Here is a 15,571-nt window from a genome sequence, read left to right as displayed (position 1 = left end):
TTTACATTATAAAAATAAAAAATTAACAGTCAAGTTATTGGTCAACTCTTGATATTGATATACGTGTGCACTTTATAAATAAAAACGGAGGGAGTAACTAGCAAGCCCAAAGCCATAACAGGTAGTATTGTGTTAGTACTGTTCTTTTTGTTGGTCACTCCATAAACATGTCCTTATTAGCATATCAACGACCATGATTTCCACTAACCATCGACAAGATTAGGCGAGCTGGTGCGCCACCTGTTATCCAAAGGCGTCCAGCTCCTCCCCACACGCGCACTACAGCAGCCAGCGAGGCCGCCAGAGGAAGCGACCAAACCGGCTTGAGCCAGTTGCGCCCTCAGCCGCAGCCCAACTGGTGCCGTGCCGTGCCGTCTCCTCTCCTCTCCTCTCTCGTCTCATCCCCAGCCCACCCAGCAATGCCCTCCCCCTCCTCCTCCCCTCCCACATGACCTGCGCCGCGCCGCGCCGCGCAGCCACCCTCGGTTTGGTCACGGGAGCGCCGCCACGCACATCACTTCACGCGGTGGTTCTCCCCCTCCCTCCTCTTCGTAGATTGGAATCGGCGGGCCGGATGACGATGGCGGGTTCTTGTGCCGCGGCGCCCGTTGCCGGCCTCCCCTCGTTGAGGACGCCGCCGCCAACGAACCTGAGGCTTGGCGGATTCTTCCACTGCTCCTCGGCCTCGCGGAGCCCCGGCGGCGCCGTCCTGGGATGGACTCAGGGAGCCAAGAAGCAGACCCCGACGCCGCCGGCAGTGGCGCGGCTCAACCGGGTACTTGCTTCCTATGGATGAACTTGATTTCTTGTGTGCTCTGTGTGATATCACGGGGTTGAGTAGAATTTCACCTCCAAAGATCACTTTTTTTTAACCAAATCTTTCTTGTTAAACTGTTTCTTGATTGCATTGCTGCTGTGATGGCAATTTTGTGATGCTTGGTGTAATTTCACCTTCAAAGATGAAAAGGGAAATGACAGACAAGATGGTCTCAAATTGAGTGTGTATCGATATTGGTTGCCATCATAATTCCTCGTGCCACAGAATTAAGCAGTTATTCTAGTTCAACGCAAATTAAGATTTTATGCATGTCAATCCTCTGCATCTATAACACTATACAGATTTTTAAGCACGCCATGATTGCAATAAAAATCTATAGCATGACAGGTGCAATGAGCTCTCAAAATTCTTACCACGGAAGGGAAAAAGTTCATCGAAACTAGATGTTTTAACAGTCCACTGTAATAACCAATCCTGCTTGTGTTGCTGATGCTTAGATCCTGTGTCTAAAGTTTGTCAAGTGTCACTCACACCTCCCTGCATCTGAGCTATGCTCTTGTCAATCCAAACCGTACGGTTGGGATTAAGGTGTAGAATAAGTCATGTCTCAGAGTAGGACCGACCTCGATTGATACGGAACTTTCTGGTTGATAAATGATAATGATATGCACCATTCATAAAGTTAACCATCCTCTGCAGATAAATGCTGTTTACTATTATCATTACATGTCAAAAGTGTTTGTATGATATCTTTTCTTTAGCATGCCCTCAAAGGCTAAACTTCTAGATCTCTTTAAATACTTGATGCTCCACTGAATTGGATTTGGCCTGCTTGGGATTCTTGTCAGTTGTCATCTTTATTATTATCTTTTATTCAAAGTTTCTGCTATGTCTCTGGAAAGTTGGGTTTAAAATGGGGTATACAAATCCGCTCACTGAATTTAGGCTGTGTCCTAAATGGCTGTGGCCTCTTTTGTGTTTTGGTGTTACTCTAGATCTGGGATTACTTGATGGGAAGTTGATTTTGACGAGTCAGCACAGGTGCAAACTAGAATTGTAAAACTGGAAATTTTATTTCCAGATGCTGTAATATATTTGGTTTTCACTAATGATTTACTGCCAGGGGCTGTTTTTATTGTGCTCGTATAGTTGCTCTGCGGATACATGCGAAGAGATGGGCACGAAGGTGATGTGAGGAGTCAAGGAAGAGATGATGCTATTATGTTTGGGCCAGATGATGATGGTGTAAAGATTCCTACTCAGACAGAGACTCTCGTCAAGGGTACTGCAATGGTTGCTGAACCAGAATACAAGCCTATCCCTGACCTAGATTACCTACAGGTAAACTTTTCTGGTCATTTCACACCGTATTTTATTTTTTTCTCTTTGGTTTACTCAAAATTAACACTAGTGGTTATTAACCTTTGAAAGTTAGTTTAGTACAAATAGAGTTTCAATAATGAATGCTACTTTGCATACATGGCCTTTTGTCCTGCAAACTGGTCTCATCTCATTGGTGGTCATGCAGGAGCTGTTGGCTATTCAGCAGCAAGGACCTCGTGCAATAGGTTTCTTTGGAACCCGCAACATGGGGTATATGCATCAACAGCTTATTGAGATCCTGAGCTATGCTATGGTCATAACAGTATGTCCCTTATTTATGTGCCATTGTCATTCATATGATCTCCCTGATTTATTTGCTATTGCCATTCATATGTCTTTGAGTCCTCTAGCATTGTTAGTAATATTTGTGTACATTGCAGAAAAATCATATATTCACATCTGGGGCTTCCGGAACTAATGCAGCTGTTATCAGGGGCGCTTTAAGGGCTGAAAAGCCAGAGTTGCTTACTGTAATTTTACCTCAAAGTCTAAAGAAGCAGCCTCCTGAAAGCCAAGAACTGTTGTCCAAAGTAAGTCTTCCTGGTGTTTCTATTCTGACCTGGTCATTTTCTAGTCAAAATTATTTCCAGACCTGTTAGTATAGATTCCTAAGCGTGCCAATATACCTTTTGTTCTATATATTTACTATTGGCATTTAGTGGATTTGAATTGATAGACTGCTCATCACAGTATTTTCATCATATTGACAGAAAGTTGTGGGAAATTTCTAAGTGCTCCACAAAAAGGAGAAAAGATGTACCCATGCTTGTGTATGAACCATGTTTGTAATCCATATGATATTTGAAGTGGTGGTCATGATGATGCTGGTTGTATGACAAATTGAGAAGTGCATAAGCTTCCTTAGCTGTGCTTTTCTATTAATGGACTAATGTTTGATGATACTTGTTTTACAGTAAACTACAGTATTATTACCTCTGAGTTAGGTCTTTTTTTTTTCTCGAACACGCAGGAGAGCTGCGTATTTTTATATTATAGAGAGGTAAGGGAAAGAGTCCCATACAAAGCAACCTCTTTACCTCTCCTCGGAGATAACAGAAGGTTGCAAACTAATACAAGAAACTTATCACATTTTGTATAAATATAAAACGACCCGACCTTACTACTCACACTATGAGTTAGGTCTTACAGCTATTTTTTTAATTGTGATCTCCCCTATCATACATGTCAACATTCTTGAGGAGAACGTTGTGCTTCGTTATTGTTATTGAAAGAGAATTCTGTGTGCATTTATGTTAGAGTTATATGAAGATAAATAGTTGTCCTGGTTCATCCTTCATTGTTATTGAAAGAGAATTCTGTGTGCATTTATGTTAGAGTAATATGAAGATAAATAGTTGTCCTGGTTCATCCTTCACCAAGAGAGCATCCTATTTATTTCCACTGCAGACCTCTGAATTAATTCTGCTGTTACCACTAACCTTCAGTTCTGTTGTATGTCAGTTATTTTATTTTGGATCCTTGGGTTTTTCGTTTGCTATCCTTATCAAGCTTTGATCGTAAATTTGCTTAAAAATCAATGTGATCACTTGGTTAAGAATGTCTCACCATGGCGTATGAACTGTTCAGAAACCATAAGCATTATCCTATAATTCTAGGATTCTGGCTAGATAGCTACAGTAGATTATTAGGCATCCACTGTCATATGCGTTAATTCCAATTACATGCATCTGGAGTTAAGTAGCATCCTGCTGATGTTCTATTTCCATATGGTAAATTTGAAATGCTTCAGTAACGTTTTGTAAACTTTGTAGGTACAAAACTTGATTGAGAAACCACAGTATGACCATTTGCCACTGATTGAGGCTAGCAGGTCAGTCAGCTACCTTTTCCAAATTGCTCATATTTTTCCTATGCTGTATATTTTTGTCACCAACAGTATCACTATACATATATGGTCTATGCCTGATAAGTGTATCAGTTAGTTCCAGCTCTTTTCAGTGATTGCACGGAAAAAGTACTATGCTTTGGACGAAGCAGACATCACTTTCTTTAACTCATTGATCGTTACATAGATGGTTTGGATACTATGTTCTGTAGATTTTGCAAGGGTATCTGCTGCCTCACTTACAGAACGATTTACGTGAATAAAGGACACTGAATCAAAACAAGCATTGGACAGATTGATGTCATGAACTATAGCTCTAGATTGGGCCTTAGGTTCTGTCCAAGGGTATGCATCTGTAGCTTTAGAATAGTTTATTTGTCTTAGTAGATACTACTACACTATTACACTATTAGCTCATAAATTATTTGGGTTTATCTGTTGTATTCTAGAAGATGAGTGTCAGGCCCCCTGTCCGCTTCCACGGGCACGACAATGAGCATCTGTGTATTTGCCTATTTGTCAGTGTCTAAATATCTTGTACATGGACTGAAAGACGAGTCACGTTTGTTCTAAATCAGTATTGCTTCTTGAATATCATCTTTATGCATGCTTAATGGCAACTCTTAAATCTTCAGGTTATGCAACATGGACATCATCTCGAAGGTCCAACAGGTGATCTGCTTCGCATTCCATGACAGCAAGCTGCTGATGGAGACATGCCAGGAGGCCAAGAACCTTCGGAAGATCGTGACGCTTTTCTACTTGGATTAGCAGCTTCTCTACTTGGATTAGCTCCTGCTCAGGGATCTTCTCTCCTTTTTGTCCGTGGTGGGGGTAGGCTGTGGTGGCTGGGGATTAAAAGGCAAGCTGAAAGGTTTAGTTAGTTTCGGTATAATGGGAATAGGTGTGGTGCGATGACCTCCCACTGGAGAAAGTCATTTTTTGTTTCACCCATTGTTTCGATTCTTGTCGCGAATAAACCGGAGGTAATCTTGTCGATATGCCTAGTTCGGCGGTGAAAGGAATAATATTATTAAAAGTTTATTTATTGTTGCTGAAGATCTCAGGCTTATAATTAGTTCGGGCCCCAGTTTCATGAGCACTTTCATGCCTGTTTACCTTTAATGAAATATTCTTAACCAGTTATCTTGCTTAATGACTATCTTCTTTTATAGGAGATATGATATTAGAAATTGCTAGTTTTGTAGCACCAAAGTAATAATAAATTTAGTTATGCGCCATGCTTGGAGGGCCGGCATTTGGCCCGATGATGCGTTGTGTCTGTTTCGTTTTGTTTTCCGATGGGCTTCTTTGCCGATGAGTTCGCCTGGGAAGCCCATGCGTAACAAGGTGCATTTTGGTAGGCCCTTTCTCTCCATTCTAGTGGGCGGAAAGGCGGAAGCCAGAGCAGCAACTATTCTTCTAGTGGAAAAACTAGCATCATCAGAAGATGAGAGTAGAAATCAGTAATGCCCGTACGGTTGCCGTCGAGGAACAGTGCTAGCTTGTCGTCGGGGCCGGACTGTTGTCTCCTTCCCGTTCTTCCAGTCTCGCTGGACAGCAGCATCCTTCCTGCATCCGCTAGCTGTTTGCATATCATGGTTTAGCTGCTGTTGGTTCCTTGCAAGAGTGAAAACTATACTGTTGATAAACTTACACTAGTAACGAAACGAACATGTGCAGTACATATTGTAAAACTACACTGTGCAGACCGGCCGGCACGCCGCTCCTACCGATCACCTGCCTGCCAGTGCAGAGTGCAGACGACTAGCGTGCGTGCACGTCGAGCTCGAGCAACTGATCTGAGTAGGACGGACACTGTGGTAGCCGGCCAGTGCGCATGCAACTACGGAGTATGCAAGTGGAGGAACAAAAATACTGTACAAGGCTATCTAGCAGCTTGCAGGCACAGCAGCGTGTGCATGTACAGGTAGCGTGAGAGCCTGAGAGGGCAGGGCAGCAGGTCGCGCGTTGCATTGATCGTCCCTCGCAGGCATTTGGCTCACTGGCTGCAGCACGCCCAGCTCGATCGATCTGCGCGTCGCAGAGGACCGAGACCCTTCTGCTGCTGCAGCTGCACACAGCACGCTGGTGCCGGCCGGCCGGCCGGCGTTGGCGTAGGCTTTGGCTTTGGCTTTTGACTCGTCCGATCGACAGGGCGTCGTCCGATCCCTGGCTGATCGTGATCGGGAGGGGAAGGGACCACCAAGGCGGTTTCGTACGTGTGTCTAGCTTAGCTACACAACCCCCAACTGGCTAGGCTAGGTGACACATCAACCCCTACTCAAGTTCCGTATAATTTTTTATTTCACGAAACTGGAGAGCACATATCATAGTGACATACTCCTTACTTGTGTTTGCTCAACACTCTTGACTTGGACCATCTTCCGCTGTCTTTCGGTCCTTGCTGCAATTGGCAAAGAGCTGAAGTGCAAATGGGCCAGTGACAGCACTAGTATTGCGTCACATTATCGAACACATCTGGCTGGTTAATTGAAAACGGCTTCAAGCCCGAAGACCAAGTGAAGCCGTTTTTCAACGTTGCAACCATGTTGCACGTGCTCTGTTACAGGATGCTAGCACTGCCGAATATGTATGGCTAATAAAATGCGGGTGCGTTTGGTAGCCTGGACTGCCTCAGCTGGACCCGTGAGATAGGCTCCATCTAGATGGGCTAGATCTATAGGATGCAGAGATGTTAATTGGCAAATCTGCACCCCATAGTCTGATTGGGCTAGGAGGGTGTTTGTTAAAGTGGGCCAGCAGTGGACCCTCCCTAACTAACCCAAACTGCCATCTAAAGATGGCATTTGGTAGCCTGCACACGGGAGAGGTTCCCTCACCACGCGCAGGCGCTGGTGAAGGTTACCCCTCTATCGTACATATATCTATGGGTCCACCAGAAGGTTTAGACAGTCTTAAATATAGGGCTGGACACCGAGACGTACCTGACATGGAGACTATAGCGCAGGACGACGTAGTCTACGTGGAAAGACAGGAACTAGTCGATGATTAGTAAAAGTACTCGTAGTAATAAGAGTATAACTCCTCTAGTCGAATCCGACTAGTATTCTTGTAACCAACCGATTTGTAAACCCTATCCCCGGTAATATAAGGTGAGGAAGGGATTCCCTCCAAAGCAATTCAATCCAACCAACACACAGGACATAGGGTATTACGCTATTCAGGGGCCCGAACCTGTCTAAATCATGTGTCTGCGTTTACCTTCGAGTTCCTGATCTCGACGAGCCCCACTAACCAAAACAATACCTCGGGCACCCCCCTCGGTAGGTTGCTGGGTCTAAACACCGATAGCTGGCGTGCCAGGTAGGGGTTCTCGCAGAGAATCCACCAGCAAACTCGATGGCACAAGTCATCATCAAGCCAATCATCGCGTTTGAAGCAGGCGTGGCGTTTGAAGCAGACAGCACTGGAAATTTCCACCACCACATCGCATCAACCCCAGAGAAGAAGTAGCAAACTATGAAGCTCTAGCGCCAATTTCTGAAGGATCTTGTCGAGAATTTCGGTGAATTTTCAATTTCTGACCTAGTCAGAGGCCGGGGGGACGAGTCCGAGTGCAACTCGACTTCTTCCACCAGACGGATTAACCCACACGAGCTTGCACATAAGCCATCGTGCAAAGCGGATTGCCACCTGAGTCGATTCCCGTTCGAACTTCACAACGCGGCTACTGTTTGTCAGGCGGCCCTGTCCATATCACAGTCCGATATGGATATGATCGAGGACCTTGACTACTGCTTGGACCCGAATAAGGAGACTCCTTTATCAGGTCCGCAGCAAGGCCTGGTAATCACATCAACTCCCCAAGGCAGATTCGTCTACTGGCTTAATATGAAGCCACCCGTCCTTGCCAAAAATGATGATTCACGCCTCATTGCTTACCTCGACACTCTCCCGTACCAGGAGGGAACTCCTCTATCGCCCATCTATGAGGAGGGCGGCACCACGGAGGTCATCGCTTCAACCTTGGGAAGCTATTCCCCAAAACGAGAACTCTTCACTCTCATTATTGGACAAGAGGATGAAGAAGAAGAGCAACGGGATAGAAACTCATGACATGAGTGTCACCCAGATAACATTTCGCAGGATGAGCTCACCACCAATGTTGTCGGAGAAGAGACTGAAGCTTAAAGAACTCGATGACGAGCAAGGAACGCTGCAAGAGCAGAGCGCCGCCACCGCCTTGTAGCGAACCTACCAATCATGAACCTAGATAACGCCTTTGAAGCAGTTCAAACACATCACTATCGTACTTCCCTCGCCATCATCGCGTTTATTGATCTCATCACCCACACGATACCGCAGAACAAGTACACTAGATAATTGGCTGAACTAGCAGAACTCGCGTACGAACAACTCGATCAACAGAATCCAATACAGTCAATCCAATGTACTGCATCCCAACATAGTCAACATGGCAGCAGCCAGAGAGGCCCTCCGTTCAGACCAAGTCAACTCGGAGGTGCCAGACCAAGCCAAGCTGGAGTTGAAGGTAGTTGGGCAGGACCCTCGGAAGGTCATGGCCACTGTGGGGCTAACCCAGAACCCAAACGCCCAGCAGAAGACCTCCCCAATAAGATCAACGCCAGCCGCAACGCTCGTACCATCATTGACGGACGGCGCCGTGAGCGCGAGCAAGAAGTCGAACACCTAAGGGATGATACTAACGGGTTCCCCGCCTTCTCAAGACGTGTGAGGAGGACAACTCTACCCAAAAAGTTAAAACCTCCGGGTATCACCAAGTACTCTCCATTCTATGGGATCGTCCCAGGCAACGCGGCTGTACCCCTCTGACATGTGGTTTTGCCAGGTACCTTTGGGACCAAAGAACACTACCGGATAGAATACATCCGGTTTGAGGTAGTGGACTTCGAAGCATCGTACCATGCCATCCTCGGAAGATCAGCACTAGCCAAATTTATGACCATCTCGTACTATGTGTACTTAGTACTCAAGATGCCGGGACCTAAGGGAGTACTCTCCCTGCGCGGAGACTTGAAGAGATCGTATGACTGCGACACAGAAGCCGTGGAGCTAGCAGCAACTACCAAAGTGCCAAACTCTATGATGCAAGTTTTCACTGCATCCAAGAAGCTGTCCCCATCAGAACTCAAGATTCCATAAAAGAAGTCGCGGGCAACTAATGTCAAGCCAGCAAGTGAAGTAGACATCAAAGCCATTGACCTTGAACTGGTGATAGCTCCAAATCAGCCCTGATCGGCACAGTGTTGGATGCTAAATAGGAAAGCGCACTCGTCAGCTTCCTCCGGGCCAACCGAGACATCTTTGCGTGGAAACCAGCGGACATACGAGGGTGCCCAGGGAGTTGATCGAGCACTCACTTAACGTAAACCCAAAAGCTACACCAAAAAGACAATAACTACGATGATTTGCCCAAGACAAAAGGGAAGCCATCAAGAAAGAGCTGGCCAAACTACTTGCGGCGGGCTTCATAAAAGAAGTCTATCATCCAGAGTGGCTCGCCAATCTCATCTTGGTGCAAAAGAAAAATAACAATTAGTGGAGGATGTGTGTCGACGACACAGACCTCAACAAGCATTGTCCAAAGGATCCCTTTGGGCTCCCTAGGGTTGATCAAGTCATCAACTCTACAGCTGGATGTGCCCTACTTTGTTTCCTCAATTGCTACTTGGGGCATCACCAGATAGCTCTCAAGGAAGAAGACCAGATCAAGACCATGTTCATCACCCCATTCAGAGCCTTTTGCTACACAACATTGTCTTTCGGGTTGAAAAATGCCGACGCCACATATCAACAGGCCATCCAACAGTGCTTCAAGAAGAAGCTACACTACAATGTGGAGGTGTATGTGGACGATGTGGTTGTAAAGACCAGAAATCCAGACAACCAGATTGCGGATCTAGTAGAAACTTCTACAAGTTTATGAGAATTCCGGTGGAAGCTCAACCCGATAAAGTGTGTCTTCAGCGTGCCTTCCGGGAAATTACTCGGGTTCATCATTAGTCACCGAGGCATTGAAGCTAACCCCAAGAAGATCTTTGCCATCACCGATATGCATGCCCCATCAGGCATTATGGATGTCCAGAAGTTGATTGGATGCATAGTGGCCCTCAATAGATTTATCTCAAGGCTTGGAGAACGGGTCCTACCCTTCTTCAAACTACTCAAGCGGCAAGACAAGTTTCAGTGGATCGAGGAGGCAGATCAAGCCCAACAACAATTAAAGGGATTCCTATCAAAGCCACCGGTCCTCATAGCTCCAAACCCCAATGAAGACGTGCTGTTGTACATCACCATGACTACCAACGTCGTTAGCACGACGATCGTTGTTGAAAGACCATAACCAGGCCATGTATACAAAGTACAGAGGCCCGTTTACTTTGTCAGCAAGGTTTTGTCAGATTTCAAGGCCAGATACCCGCCGGTCCAGAAATTTCTATACGCAATACTACTCACCTCGTGCAAGTTACGACATTACTTCCAGAAGCACAAGGTCTCTGTTGTCACCGACTTCCCTCGGGAGAAATTCTCCACAATCAAGATGCAACAGGAAGAATATCTAAGTGGGCGGTAGAACTTGGAGCATTATCCCTGGAATTCAAGTCGAGGACTGCAATCAAATCCCAAGCCCTAGTCGATTTCCTGGCAGAATGGTGGGAGAATCAACTACCAACATCAGCAGAGCGTCCAGAGCATTGAGTCATGTATTTTGATGGATCACTCAAGCTTGAGGGTGTCGGTGCAGGAGTACTCTTGATATCTCCCAAAGGTGAACAACTCAAGTACGTCCTACAAATTTTTGGGAAGTATCCAACAACGAAGCTGAATACAGAGCGCTTCTGCACGGCCTTCGCCTAGCAGTCTTGCTAGGAATCAAGCGATTATTGGTCTACAATGACTCACTGGTGGTGATCAATCAAGTCAACAACGAGTGGGATCGCCACAAGGAGAACATGGATGCATATTTTCTAAAAGTACGCAAGCTGGAGAAAAAATTATGTGGTTTGGAGTTCCACCATGTAGTTCGCGACAACAATGTTGCCGCGGACTATCCAAGCTTGGATCTACTCATGCTCAAGTTCTAGTAGGGGTTTTCGTCCATGAGCTACACAAGCCATCCATAACAAAGTTAGCACCATCAACAACCACTAATCGAGGTCCTACCGCACCAGATCGGGAGGTTATGATGATCGATGTAGACTAGATAATCCCCTTCGTCGACTACATCAAAGAGCACAAATTACCTTCCGACAAAACAGAGGTCAAGCAAGTCTTACGATGCAGCAAGAACTATGTTCTTTTTGGAGACAAGCTTTACGGAAGAGGTGCAACGTCAGGAGTACTCATGAAGTGCGTCATACGGCAAGATGGCAAGGACATACTGGAGGAGATCTACAAAGGCGTTTGCGACAATCATGCATCTTCACGCACGATCATGGGCAGAGCTTTCAGATCAGGGTTCTATTGGCCTACAGCTCTCACTAACGTCGAGGAATTAGTCCGCCGATGCCAAGGATGCCAATTCTTGGCTAAGCAACAGCACATCCCTGCTTACAAGCTGATCACCATACCACCCTCTTGGCCCTTCGGATTCTGGAGGCTCAACATGATTGGACCACCACCCACGACGCTTGGAGGATTCAATTGAGTACTAGTGAAAACCGACAAGTTTACCAAGTGGATCGAGGTGAAGCCACTAACCTGCCCAAAGGCAGACATAATACTCGACTTTCTCGATGAAATTGTCCACCGCTACGGCTTCCCCAGTCGCATTATCACATACCTGAGCTCTAACTTCAACAATCATGAGTTCTAGGAATATTGCGAGAACAGCGGGATCGCTGTCCGGTACGTCTTTGTCGCTCATCCGTGGGCCAATGGCTAGGTTGAAAGTGCTAATGGGATGATACTGGAAGCTCTTAAGAAAAGGTTGCATGATATCGGAAATACAAAAGGAGGCAAGTAGCTCAAAGAACTACCCAATATCCTCTGGGGGCTCCATACCCAGCCTTGCAAGCCTACAGGCAATCACCCTACTTCCTAGTATATGGATCCGAAGTTGTCATACCTGCCAACATCATGTGAAAATCTCCAACAATCGAGCAGTACGAGGAAGGCTAACAGAGGAAATCTAGACTTAGACAACCTCAAAGAAGCTCGCTGTGCAGCACTCATCCAGTCTACAAGGTACCTTGAAGGAATCCGCCATTATCATGATCACAACATCAAAGAACGTTCGTTCAGTATAGGCGATATGGTCCTCAAGCGTACTCAGATGCAAAGGTGCTACATAAGCTAAACTCACCATGGGAGGGACCGTTCATCGTCTCCAAGGTCACTGGACCTGGGTCGTATAGGCTCCAACATCTCTCTAGAGAGAACATCGATAACTCGTGGAACATCGACCAACTCTATCGATTTTATCCCTATATTTTGATTTACATATTCATGTGAATCGACCATCAGCCCTAGTTGTAGACAAGTCTGTCTAGTCGTGACTTGTAATAACAAGTATGCAGTTCTAGGCTTTCCAGAGCATAACTGTTAGGATACGAGGTAGGCTACACTAGCGCAATTCAAAAATTCTACCGCGTATAACCAGGAAGAACTGCCGTATAAGGATCACGGGATTACCACTCGACACACTACTGGTGCGGAAGATGTATATATGCGTCGATGCAGTGAAGACGATCACATAGTCGTACGTAGTCGATCAACGTAGTCGTATGTAGTCGATCACGTCCAGCAGCTCCTCAGCAGCTCGTCCACGTGCAGCAAGATCGCCTCCGGTGCCGCGGCTCATCGTCGGCTCGTCGTGGCTCGTCGGTGGCTCGTCGGCGGCTCGTCCAAGTGCTGCAGGCGCAACACCTCCAAGGTATCCACATGTGCAGGAAGGAAGTGTCGCAAGCCGGATTGCTAGATCCGCGAGTTGCAATAGGTGAGGGCGTGGGAGGCGCGGCAGGTGTGTTTCGCCAAAAAGGTGTAAACCCTAGGGCACCCCCACCCCTCTATTTATAGAGGTTCCTGACGGGCCTCTGGATCCAAGGCCCATTAGTACTTCTAAACCTAATCCAACTCGGATCTGATCCGAATTGGGCTTCCAGCCCCTTAAGTGTGTGACCCTATGGGTTTGGATACGTATAGACATGGCCCGAGTACTCCTACTCGGCCCAATAGTCGGTAGCGGCCTCTAGCAAGACGTGCCAACTCCTATACGCACATGAAGATCATATCAGACGAACCATCACAACATAATATACATGCTATTCCCTTTGCCTCACGATATTTGGTCTAGCTTCAAGCCGACTGCTCTTTCTCGATCCTGTGATTCGGAATCCCTTTGTAGGTTAACTCTTAACCGTACGTAGCATGGCCATGCATTTTCGGATCCGATCACTCGAGGGGCCCAGAGATATCACTCTCAATCAGAGAGGGGCAAATCCCATCTTGATTGACCATGTCTCATAGCATGCTTCTTGACAAACCCGAAAACTACCTTTATAACTACCCTGTTACGGCGTAGCGTTTGATAGCCCCTAAGTAGGTCGATCCACATCTAGAATACATGCGACAATCTCAGGTCTAAGGACAAAGCGTATATGTTGTTTAAAGAGAGAACTACTTCTCGTGTTGGGTCAGTCCTAGCACATGTCTCCACATGTGTCCACATTATTAGTTCAACATCTCCATGTCCATGACTTGTGAAACATAGTCATCAACTAATACATGTGCTAGTCTAATATTCATGTGTGTCCTCACATGAACTCCGACTAGGGAGAACTTTAGAATAACCATACAAGAAAAGAGTTTCACATACAATTCACATAATTGCAAATCAATTCAAGTAGCCTTCAATGGATATTCAATGAACACAACATACAAATCATGGATACAAATGGAATATCATCATCTCTATGATTGCCTCTAGGGCATACCTCCAACAATAACATCAATACAACTCAGAGAAGTTGTAAAGATAGGCTCTACTCATCGAAATCCTAAAGAGACCTCTGTTAAAGTAGTCTATCACCCAGGCAGCTTGAGTACTCATGCACCGCAAACAAAGGAGCACATAACAAGAGTACTCACAACTAGTGCCTGATGTGGCTCATCAAAGAAGCCTTGTGCGCAGACACTCACATCTACCGTATGAGCAAATATCAAGGAAGATTATGAGATGCACTAATAACAACAAGTTGAAAGCAACAAAAGATTGCAACAAGACTTATAAATATTTACATCTCAAAGCCTTCATATTATGTTTACAATACAGAACTAATGTTCGCTTTGATACAGAACTACTCAAGGACTAGATGCTTGGCTACTTCTTCTGCAATGGGATCCATCTCCTGCAAGAACTCTTGGAAAAGTTCGTCAGAGCAGTCCTCCACTATACCCTCCGCAACAAGAGTTAGATCAGATCGAGGATAGAAAGATTTAACAAAGCTCAACAGTTGCTTAGAGATAGACTTTGCCATCTTCTGAATATAGCCATCAAATTTCCCTGGCACATTCTTGAGTACTTCAGATAGCAAACGGGGCTCTATACCCTCAACTGGAGGCTTCACCATATCCGCTATTGGCTAGACCACTTCAGATATCTCCTTCAGAGCAAGTTTAGCAGCTTCCAGCTTAGCTTTGTGCTCCTGGATGATCTTCATGGTATTGACCAAGTTGAATTTACCATCTTCGTGCATTTTCCTTTCTTTCTCCAGGTCATGGTCCAGATTTTCATATTTCAGTACTAACTTATCATGCTGATCAGCTACGCGATAATGCACATTCTTCCAATCTACGACTTGTCTATGGAGATGTTCCTTTGACTTTTTGAGCGCTGCACCAATAATATACAAGAGGATCGGTATTACAAATAGAATCAGTACTCGGAATCAAACGAGGAGAGCAATTACCTTTGATTTGCTAGTTCAACAATTTGTTGCGGCCCTTGAGATGGTCTTTCTCCTTTTCAAGTTGCTGGATGTGGTTACGGTACTCAGCGGCAGTGCCATCATACTTCATCAACAGTCGAGAGGAGTACTCCCTCTCCTTGGCAAGTTCCTTTTCAAGGGCCTCAACACGGAGTACTATGTCCCATAGCCTTCAAGCATTTGAGACTTGCGGCGGGAGCGTTTGATGACATCCTACGCCACACAATAAGTACTCATATCAAGGCATGGGTACTAATTGCAAGTCATGTGTCAATGGAAGAAGCCGGATAAAGCATACCTCTGCATAAGCACCGATACGGCGGTGCATCTCTATTATTCCAACGACCACATCCACGTCCAGCGGAGGGTCGTCGATCAGTTGGATATTTGCAAAACAATTTTTTCCAACCAATAGAGGATCCGCACAAGATTTGGAATCAGTTGTGCTAAGTGGAATCATGACAAGATTGGTCGACGAACCTGGCTTGGAAGACGCGCTGGGAGCTATGATTTCCAAAACTATCACCACTTCAATCTCCGCCCCTAGCTCGGGGGCTACGAAAGTAGCCACAGTGCGAGAGAAAGTCACCACCACTTCTTCGGGTGCTTGTCGCTCGGGGGCTGGCACTA

General features: G+C 45.8%; 1 protein-coding gene across 2 annotated transcripts; it reads left to right on the top strand.

Moving 5' to 3' along the window:
- Positions 1-382: 382 nt before the first annotated feature.
- LOC117845122 (uncharacterized) lies at positions 383-5,066 on the top strand. Of its 2 annotated transcripts, none has more exons than XM_034726039.2 (6): positions 383-775; positions 1,928-2,119; positions 2,307-2,423; positions 2,542-2,691; positions 3,934-3,992; positions 4,643-5,066. In XM_034726039.2, exons 1-6 carry the CDS (start codon positions 449-451, stop codon positions 4,776-4,778), a joined length of 981 nt encoding a protein of 326 aa, XP_034581930.1. In that variant the 5' UTR covers positions 383-448; the 3' UTR covers positions 4,779-5,066. The 2 variants fall into 2 exon arrangements, with proteins under 2 accessions (XP_034581930.1, XP_034581932.1); XM_034726041.2 differs by having other exon boundaries at positions 388-775; positions 1,902-2,119.
- Positions 5,067-15,571: the final 10,505 nt, after the last annotated feature.

Source organism: Setaria viridis, chromosome 2, assembly GCF_005286985.2.
Source record: "Setaria viridis chromosome 2, Setaria_viridis_v4.0, whole genome shotgun sequence".
Taxonomy (NCBI): domain Eukaryota; kingdom Viridiplantae; phylum Streptophyta; class Magnoliopsida; order Poales; family Poaceae; genus Setaria; species Setaria viridis.
The sequence above is the reverse complement of the archived record's forward strand: the minus strand, read 5'-3'. Positions and strand labels throughout refer to the sequence as shown.